This window comes from Vigna radiata, unplaced genomic scaffold (genome assembly GCF_000741045.1).
Source record: "Vigna radiata var. radiata cultivar VC1973A unplaced genomic scaffold, Vradiata_ver6 scaffold_201, whole genome shotgun sequence".
In the NCBI taxonomy this organism is placed as follows: Eukaryota; Viridiplantae; Streptophyta; class Magnoliopsida; order Fabales; family Fabaceae; genus Vigna; species Vigna radiata.
Genome location: NW_014543621.1, coordinates 331,753 through 342,312, shown reverse-complemented (window position 1 = coordinate 342,312; position 10,560 = coordinate 331,753). Strand labels below are relative to the sequence as shown.

General features: G+C 35.5%; 1 protein-coding gene across 1 annotated transcript; it reads left to right on the top strand.

Moving 5' to 3' along the window:
• The first annotated feature begins 6,194 nt into the window (after nucleotides 1-6,194).
• Nucleotides 6,195-9,105, top strand: LOC106754711 (cation/H(+) antiporter 15-like). Its single transcript, XM_022778046.1, has 3 exons — nucleotides 6,195-6,404; nucleotides 6,693-7,691; nucleotides 7,801-9,105. The coding sequence occupies exons 1-3, from the start codon at nucleotides 6,195-6,197 to the stop codon at nucleotides 9,073-9,075; spliced, it is 2,484 nt and encodes an 827-aa protein (XP_022633767.1). The 3' UTR covers nucleotides 9,076-9,105.
• Nucleotides 9,106-10,560: the final 1,455 nt, after the last annotated feature.

Sequence of the window (10,560 nt, the reverse complement as noted above, 5' to 3'; positions counted from 1 at the left end):
CAACTAAATTAATTGCACATTTAATTCAGTTGACTAACAATTAATGCTTGGTCAGAGAAACAAAATATAGTCGTTATAGTTCACAAGCATCAACAGAAATTCAAAACATAACTAACTAAGTCAAGTAGCTTGCGCATACAGTCGACTATGTCACTTTAATGTAGTTTTGAAAATTGTTTTTTTGCAAAAATACTCACAACACTATTTTTGAAAATCTGTGCAAAGTCACGAGTTTTAATCGACTTGCTTCATAATGAAGTCGACTTAAAACTTGCAGTTTTGCCACACAATATAAGTTCAACCAAAGTGCATGTGGTTTTCTTTTCTAAAACATATGTTATGCAATCACAAATTATATCTCATGTAGAAAGCAGTGAGTATGCACATATAAACAAAATCAACACAAACATGTTCTAAAAAAATCATACACATTAAAGTAATGCACATGTAACACATATCAATACATGTGTTATTAATAATGTGTTGTCATCATCAAAAACCAGAAGCACTGTGAGATTGTAAGGTTTAGCTAAACCAGTGCTCCCCTTATCAACAATCTCAACAAAGGTTTTCAATGTGATTCAAGTGATGATAAAGTGTGTGTATGAAGCCTCACAACTGAGAAGGCCTTCCTAATAAGGAAGGAAGCTAGAGGAGAGTGAGAGAACTAAAAAATAAGGTTTGACCACAGAGTAAAAGAAGTTGGAATTGAATTTTGCAACATTTGATTACTCAAAAGTGAGAAAGTACAATGGCTAGGCTCTCTTATCTATAGGTTAAGAGGAGCCTCTAATTCTGACGAATTTTCCCTATAAAACATTCAAAGAAGACCAGCTGGCTAGGTCACAACTTCTACGCCATTTCACATGGACAACCAAGAATACATGTTTAACATTCCCCATAGGCGTTGGCCACACTAGGCTTTTGGCTTATCGTTTTCCCAATTTGGAAGGCATTTTCCTTTGCATTTCCATTCCGAAAACTATGCAACCAATCTGGAAGTTATGCAAAAATTCTCCCATGTTTTTCATGTTTGACTCCTTGATCCAAATAAGGTCTTGGCTAGTTGGTCCATGGTGTCCTAACTCTATTGAGTCCTACAAAAATAAGAATATACAAGTATTTAGTAGTTAGAGTCCTTCTAAGAGACTTGGAGAAAACAAGGCAGAGCTTTTGAAAGTCCTCCGTCTACATCCCTCTCTTAGCTTTATCTGAAGTTGAAGCTCTTTGAAAGGGTAAACATTTAGTTCCCTAACTAGGTTTCCATCAAAAGGAGTCTCGCCCTCCCGACGAATCCTTTTGTTTTAAGAAGAGGTCTTCTCCCCGTGTGAGACTTCCTTTTGCCCTTGTCTTGTGAGCTCGGGGGACATTCGTTTTGGGTGTAGGTTCAGGGACCAATGTAACAAACCTGATCGTGTAGTTTTTGTTATTTCTCCTACATTCTCTGTATAGATAGGGGACGTCTTGTTACCATCAAGACGACACTTGATCTAGCACCAGAAGTGCCTTCACCCTTAACCATTTCCCAAGCAACAATCTTTGAAAAAATGTCCTCATTTGGATTGCGATAAGACATGATTGCTGAAAATAAACAAAAAAATTAGCAAGTTAACTATCATCGGTTAATACGTGCAAGTAAATGAAATCTTACCAAACACCTCATTATTGAGGTTTCTAGACCCAATAAGTTTAATGAGACTTCAAGAAGGGAGGCAGCAGGATACGTGGTCAATTATTTCCACCACTTCCAGCTCTTTAGGTGTCGTTGTCGTTTTGTGCCACGAAGTAATCTTCCCATTATTCTCCATCAAATAAATGGAAAATTTTGGCCGATCAACCTTCTCATAAAACTGGGATCGACCAACATTTGTTAGCCCCACCTTAAGGTACCTGGTTTTAAATACATTGAAGGAGGCGTTAAACAGGGTGAACAACCATTTTTTGTTTACAGAAATAAGCGACGCATAACCCTTCTTGGCGTTCAGGCAGGTACGAAAGTAATGAAGGAACACGGGAGGAGTTAGAGTGAGGGCTAGTGCTAAACACATCACCTTAAAGACCTGTATGAAGTTCCCTCAACACACCCATATGGAACTCTTTTGAAGGAAGGCAGACGAGTAGGTCCTTGAAGAGACAAGAATACATGAAAAAGAAATCCCGAGAAACGGTCCCTTTCTCATGATACACTCATTTGTTTCTCTTGGTGACTGAGAGTTTGAAGAAACAGGTATCAACCAACCACCGACTTTACAATTAAGGTCTATTGAGTAAGCCACCCCAATTCTCCACCCATGCTAAAGCTGGACACAAACTCCCCTACATCAAAGTTTGTCCAGTCATATCCTAAAACAGTTGGTAGGGACCATGCAGAATCATCCCCCTTCTCTGTTGCATCAATCTCTATTGCTATAAAGAAGAACCACTTCATCTTCTGAATTTTCACTTCACTCAGTTGATCCTAGGATGGAGGATGAGGTCGATAATGACATCAACGATAAAGAAGAACCATCATCTACATACCCCCCAACCACTCATTCCCTCAAACTCCCTAGACGATAATACAAAACAATAGACAATATTACCCGAAAGAAAAGAAATATATGGACGTTCGGTTATCACAAGAAGATGAGAGAGTAGTGGTGAAAATGATGGAGAGGCCCACCACTATTCATAGGTAGAGAGCTTCCCTGGAAATCATCCTCTGTTGTTAGATCAAGCCAGATTTAATGGTTGGTATGATATGACCTTTCACCTTCCAGGTAGCACAAAGTCCTAAGCGCCACCTGTCTTCCTGCCAACGGTCATATCCCTGTCCAATAGTCATATTTTTTAATGTGTTAATAGTCGGCCAAATAAATACACGCTCGAGTAGAGGTGAGGACTGAACAACAAGAAAACCCAATTGAAACCAATCGGCCTATCGAGATAGCCTCAAGCTTAGGGGGCCTGTGTACCGTATGATCATCTCATCCATATTATTGACCGAACAATCCATTTTCCCACACGAGTTCCCTTCGTGACCACATAAATGAGAGACGAGACCGAATAGTCAGGCAAGAAAGAGGGATTAACATTAATTCTTACTAGTTTAAGACAAAATGTAATTACCACCAATTGGACCATAATTAGGTTGTGACTAATAAAATGTCCATTCAAAAATATATAAATATAGTTAAGAGATAAGAAGATAGGTAATCGAATTTAATACAACATTAATGTCTGAATAACTGAATCTTTATTGAATCTTTAATGATTTTAACATCAAAGTACCTTCTGAAGGTAACTTCCCGATTTACCGAACAACTTTGCTAAACAACTTTACCAAACAACGACTGAACAACTTGGAATTAAAGACTATTCCAAAGAAATTGACCTCAACATTCACATCCGAAACAATTTAGAATAATATAATGTTGCAATAGATCTATTAAAAAATAAATCTTTAAAAGAGTATTACTTTAGAAAAGAAATCATAAAGTTATAAAAGAAAACAATATAAAATAATTAAAAAACGTATTTTTATGTATTCTAATACAATCAATAATATAAAATAAAATTATGTTTACAATTTAGAATGACGATAGTTTTGGCTGTACAAATCATTATCATCTAAGATTATCACTTAAATAAAGTTACATTTAAATAATCAGTATAAAAATTAATCAAGTATGCACTATTTAAGTCCGTATTTTATTTAAATCTGTATTTGGAAAGAGAAAATTCTCGTATCAAGTTTTGAATGACTTTCTCATCAACTTCATATTATTGAATAACACTTCACATAGACTATGATTGAATTGCTTCAACAAAGCAAAAATATCCAGGTGCAATGAAGTTAATTATTTTTTTCAGTAAATATAGGGTTTATTATATAACCCATCATATTCTATAATTATATGATCCTAATATTTCATAATTATATGACTCAAGATTGCCTAGTTAAGTCTCACCAAACTCCTCAGATCAAAATGCACACATAACTGAGTGTATATTGTACCGGCTCTCAGGAAGGTGCGATCCTCACCAAATGTTGATACAACCAAGCAGTGTTGTTATCACAAAAAGTACAAGCATTCGCCCGAAGAATTCTCAGCTTTGAAAGATAAAATCGAAGAGTTAATACATGTTGGACACTTACAAAATTTACCTGAGTGGAAGGCAACAAGGTTAGAAGGAAAATTCCCACACGACAATATATTAATACCTTTGTCACCATGATGGCACCCCAAAACCTCATGAGAGCGTGATGCAACCAAGAGCACATAAGATAGCACCACCTGATAAAAAATTGGTTCTCTCCAAGGCTCACAAACTCACACAAAACGGAATAATACAAAAATTAAAGTTTCCCAAGTTTCAATGAACTTGGTGGCCACATGATCCAAAGAAGGATTATTGAAGCAAGCCTGGGAGAAAAACACTACCAATTTTAGTGAACTCTAAACAAATCATAGAAGAAAATATTATGATGCATTTGCATTCAATCAATCTTATTCATCCAGTGGTCCACAATGCAACAATTCCATTACCACAACGCAACAAATTCATCTAATCCATCAGATCAAAATCTTCAAGTTCTTCAGACAGACAATAAAAGTAATATATGTTTTAAAGATTCTCCACTTATATCAATTATAATAATTAGTTTTAAATTATAAAAAATTTAGTTACTGAAACTTAGGAGGCTAATATATATTGCATAACGGAGATACTATTTAGAATTACATTCCACTTAAGCAAAATTATCTTTAATTAATAAAAGAAAAAAAAATAGTTAAAAATAATGTACTTGACTAATCTAGGTCTAATAAAGTAGAAATCCATTAAAATAATATAAATAGACATTGTTCACAACATAAAAGACTCTTCATTTTTTATTGCATTTATTCTTCTAAAATTTATTGACTTAAGGATCAAAGTGTTTTTTCATACATCTTTGTCATCTTCATCCATGATTAACTCAACACCAATAACATTCAAACTCAAAATGACATGCGTAAGATTAATTTTACACTTACAATCTCAATTCCTTCTAAGTACATTATGAAAAAGGAAAATTAAACAATTAAATTAATAAATATAATATAAATTTGTTTATGAAAAAGAATTACAAATTATATTGTAAAATTGGTTACAAATTGCTTATATATTTTAGTTTCTTATCTTTATGTGTTTTATTTTTTTATCTTTAAAACACATTTTAATAGTTTAAAGAAATTGTCAATATGAATTTGAAATATAAACATATATTTAAAGATATTTATATATTATGATTTTGAAATATAATATAACTCATTTCTTATAAACTTCCATTATGAAATATAATGCAACTAAAATAATGGCTATATACATGTATATATTTCTTCACAATTGTTAACCTACGACATTTTTTCTCCACAATGATTACTTTTGGTTGTAGTGATAAATGTTTTTGGAGTATACACAGATTCCACAAAATCATCATCAAACCTACTGTTATCTATTGAAATCTGATCTTTTGAAAATCAATCACTAACTTTGAAGAGGTATATGATTATTTAAAAAAAAAAAGAAAAGAGTAAACTTTTATATTTGTGAAAAAAAAGAAAAGAAAAATGAAAGTTAAAATATAGGTATAAGATGGGTGTAAAAATTGAATAGGTGTAAAAACACTATAGGTGCTTCTCTTTTTTCCAATGATAAATGAATAACGTAAAATCGAATCATGAGCTTTCTTAAAATAGAAACCTTCCCTTGAAAACAATACAAGCCGTAGAATTGAAGTAGAGTTCCCACTTGAAGTGGACAGCCACCAAAACCAAAGGAACCCCACTTCTTTTCTCTCTGCCTTCAATTCTTCCCTTATCCTTTTTATCAGACAAACCAAAACATAATTATCCTCCTTACATTATTTTCCAACTTTTTTGCTCCATCTTCGTAACCCTTTTGTACTTTCTAGTCAATTCATCTGCTCAACGCAACACGACTTCAACCACGTTCTTTTGCATGAAGCATTTGCATGCAAACTTCATCAGCTAACTATTTTCGATCATATATAGTGTATATATATATATATATATATATATATATATATGATGCATATGGCTTACCAAGGTGATGCATGTTTGACGCATGAAAGAGTCATCACCTATAAGGGTTGCACGTAAGAGGAAGTGAAGGTTTTTGTAAAAAGAATGGAGATAAATATGAGAAAAATGGAAGAAGCAACCAATAAATCGGATGACTACATAGTATGTTATGCACCTACCATGATAACAACAAATGGGGTGTGGCAAGGAGACAACCCTTTGGATTATTCTCTCCCTCTTTTCATCTTGCAATTGACTTTAGTTGTGATTGCCACCCGCTTATTTGTGTTCATTCTAAAACCTTTTCGCCAGCCACGCGTAATTGCTGAAGTCTTGGTTAGTTTTATTTCTTCAACATGATCTCTAATTTCATTATCTGAGCAAATTTCATTCATGCAATCTTGTCTTTGTATGTGTTGCGTCACTTCAGCCCTAAACTGTTTGGCTAAAAGCATGAGAGAACGAGAAAACATCTCCCAACTGTTTCTGTTATGGTTTTTAAACATTTATCTAATTGTTTTAAAGAACCATTTTTATAACCAAGAGTGAGTGAGAAGGGCTAGAAGATTAACACACTCTGGTTGGTTCTTTGCTGACAGATGTTATGATTTTGCATGGGTACAGGGTGGAGTAATATTGGGTCCTTCGGTGCTTGGACAAAACGAAACATTTGCCAATGCAGTGTTTCCTCTAAGAAGTGTTATGGTGATTGAAACAATGGCAAATATTGGTCTCCTCTATTTTCTGTTCTTGGTAGGGGTGGAAATGGACATAACAGTGATGCGAAGCGTGGGTAGAAAAGCTGTGGCTTCGGCAGTGGCTGGCATGATTTTACCTTTCCTCGTTGGAGTGGCCTTCTCCTACCTTTTGGCCAAAAGAACTGATACCCATATAAACCAAGGCACATACATCCTATTCCTTGGTGTTGCTCTCTCTGTCACTGCATTTCCTGTCCTTGCTAGGATCCTGGCTGAGCTTAAACTCGTTAACACAGAGTTGGGGAAGCTTGCTCTTTCAGCTGCACTCATCAATGATGTGTGTGCTTGGGTTCTGTTAGCTTTGGCCATTGCACTAGCTGAGAACAATGCAGCTTCCTTGGCTTCTCTCTGGGTTCTACTCTCTGGTGCTGCATTTGTGGCCTTTTGTGTTTTTGCTGTTCGACCAGCAGTTGAATGGCTGATTAGGAAAACCCCTGAAGGAGAAACTATCAGTGAGTTTTATATATCTCTTATTCTAGCTGGGGTCATGGTCTCAGGCTTCATCACTGATGCCATTGGAACTCATTCTGTTTTTGGAGCTTTTGTGTTTGGTTTGGTAATCCCAAATGGACCACTCAGTTTTACTCTTGTGGAAAAGCTTGAGGATTTTGTTTCCGGACTTCTGCTACCTCTCTTTTTTGCCATAAGTGGGCTAAAAACCAACCTAGCACTCATCAATGGCTCATACACCTGGGCGATTCTTATTCTAGTCATTTTTCTAGCCTGCATTGGCAAAATTCTTGGCACCCTATTGATTGCACTGCTTTATCAAATGCCTGTACGTGAAGGAGCTGCCCTTGGTTTACTCATGAACACAAAAGGTCTCGTTGAAATGGTCGTGCTTAATGTTGGGAAGGACCAGAAGGTACTCACACTAAAATGATAATGTTATACATACTTCAAATAATCCTCATAATATTTTATAAAAACAATAAAATAAAATTGCTGCATGAATCACTTACAACTGCGTGCAGGTTTTTGATGAAGAATCATTTGCAGTTATGGTCGTTATAACAGTGATAATGACTGCCATTATTGTACCTGCCATATCAATCATTTATAGGCCCTCAAGAAGCAGCATATATTACAAAAGAAGAACAATTGAGATATCAAAATCAGATACTGAGTTCAGACTCCTAGTGTGCATTCACACCCCTCGAAACGTTCCAACAATGATAAACCTTCTTGAAGCCTCTAACCCATCAAAGAACTCCCCAATATGTGCCTATGTGCTCCATCTGGTAGAACTCAGTGGTCGAACATCAGCCATGCTCATTGTTCACAACACAGCAAAACAAGACCTCCCTGCCCTTAACAGAACCGAAGCTCAATCTGACCACATAATCAAAGCCTTTGAAAACTACGAGCAGCATGCTTCATTCATCGCAGTTCAGCCCTTGACAGCTATCTCTCCCTATTCTACCATGCATGAAGACATATGCAATTTGGCAGCAGACAAACGTGTGTCCCTCATCATTGTTCCTTTTCATAAACAACAAACAGTCGATGGTGGCATGGAAGCTACAAACATGGCCTATAGAGCCATCAACCAGAATGTACTAGCAAATGCACCTTGCTCAGTAGGAATTCTAGTAGATAGAGGCTTAAGTGGCTCTAACCGTTTGGCTGGAAATCAAGTATCTCATCACGTAGCAGTATTGTTTTTCGGAGGCCCAGATGATAGAGAGGCATTGTGCTATGGAGGGAGAATGATGGAACATCCAGGGATTAGCCTCACCATAATGCGTTTTCTCCCAGGTGAACAGGCAGAGCCATCGTGCCCACAACAAGACAACACAAATGTGGATGGACAAAGGATGCTGACAGTGCAAACAGATAGGGATATACAGAAGAAACTTGATGAAAAACTTATACAAGAATTTAGGATGTCATATGAGAGTGATGATGCACTTGATTACGTTGAGAAGGTAGTTAACAATGGGGAAGACACAGTGGCTGCAATAAGGAGCATGGATGATGTTCATGATCTTTTCGTTGTTGGGAGAGGTCAAGGGATGATATCACCTCTCACAGCAGGACTCACTGATTGGAGTGAATGTCCTGAAATGGGGGCCATTGGAGATTTGCTAGCATCTTCAGATTTTGCTGCAACTGCTTCAGTTTTGGTGGTGCAACAATATGTTGGGCAAGTATATCCAGGAACGGAAACACCTAATGGTGATGATTATATCGATTTTAGCCATTGTTCTACATCACCTGCACTAAAGTATACAGTTAGACCATTTTAAACCTAAACCATGCAAACTACAGAACATTTATTCTCTTTTCTTTTTTATGTGTTCCCTCCATTTTTCCTGTAGTTATTTTTGTTTGTAATACAACTTCTTCAATACGACAAATGTACAGATTAAAACTATATCAGCACAATCTTTTCTGGTTATCTTTTCATAACTCTTTGCCCTTTCAATTGTAAATTCAAGTTAATTGACATCAGTATGGTTCTGATGTTGTATTTAATATTAGCTCTTTCTTTTCTGGCTGCAATGTATAACAGCAACTACTGGGAGCCTACAACTATAAAAGTGTTAAAATTGTTTCCACTTACCATTTTGGTTTGATGTTTTTGACAAAACATTCACTTAATCTTGTTTAGTTCTTAGAACACTGGGTTATGCAAGGGAAAAACTGGTATAAATACCGTTATTAATCTCTCTTTTACATCTTTTTATCTGATTTTAAATTGGAGGAGGATTTAAACTGTTAAGTATTTCTTCTTTAAAGATTATGTCCTTTTAATTCTTTTGCTGTGTCCAATTGCTTTTAAAGATAACAAAAACACGATGTATTCCCTCCACTGAGTTATCATTTGAATTCCATATATATATATCTATATATATATATATATATATACACACACACTCTTATAGAACTTCATCGCACAGGTTGTCATACACATAAGCATATTGGAAGGAATGTCCAACATCACATACCATGTCCTCTAACTGATCATCCATGTTTAAATCAACTTCTTCTGTTTTACTTGAGACTTAATTACACTTGGCATGTCTATTAATTCACCATGTCATGTCCATGTTGTGTAGCTTTTTAGGAATTCATCACAAGAACATGCTCTCGAATAACTTCAGTTGATAGTTTTTGTTCATTCAAACAATTAATACACAAGCAATAGAATCTTCCGATATTGTCTGGAACATTCATTTTTGCAAATTTAAGAAATTGTTCTACTCCACTCTCATATTCATTTCTTATGCATATAAAATTTATCTAATTTTGATCCATTGTTATCTATAAAAAACAACACCTCTGTTTTTAAGTGGGTTAAGAAACAATTAAACATGTTGTCCAATACGTGAACTCAGTCCTATTATTAAACCACAACATGAACCATTAATCAATAGATTTAGTTCACTAGGCCTCACTTCAAAGTGTCTAAGAGACTAATATCTCATTCTTAAACAGTCCTACTAATTAGGACTCCTTCTGATGTCCAGTTTTCTTTTACCTAGAGTTTATTTGGTGGTTTTAATCACCACGAAAAATCCACCACCTTTGGCATTAGATTCAACCAAAAAAAAGGAGATACATATGGAGATTAAAATTGTCGATTTTTGGTTATAATGAGTAGACCGACAACTTCCAAACAAATTGGTGCTTCACTTGCAACCTCACTCTTTGCGTGGATTCAGACCCATTGATTTCTATATCTCACTATTTTCTCATCAATTCTAACATAGAAGGGTAATCACACCAAT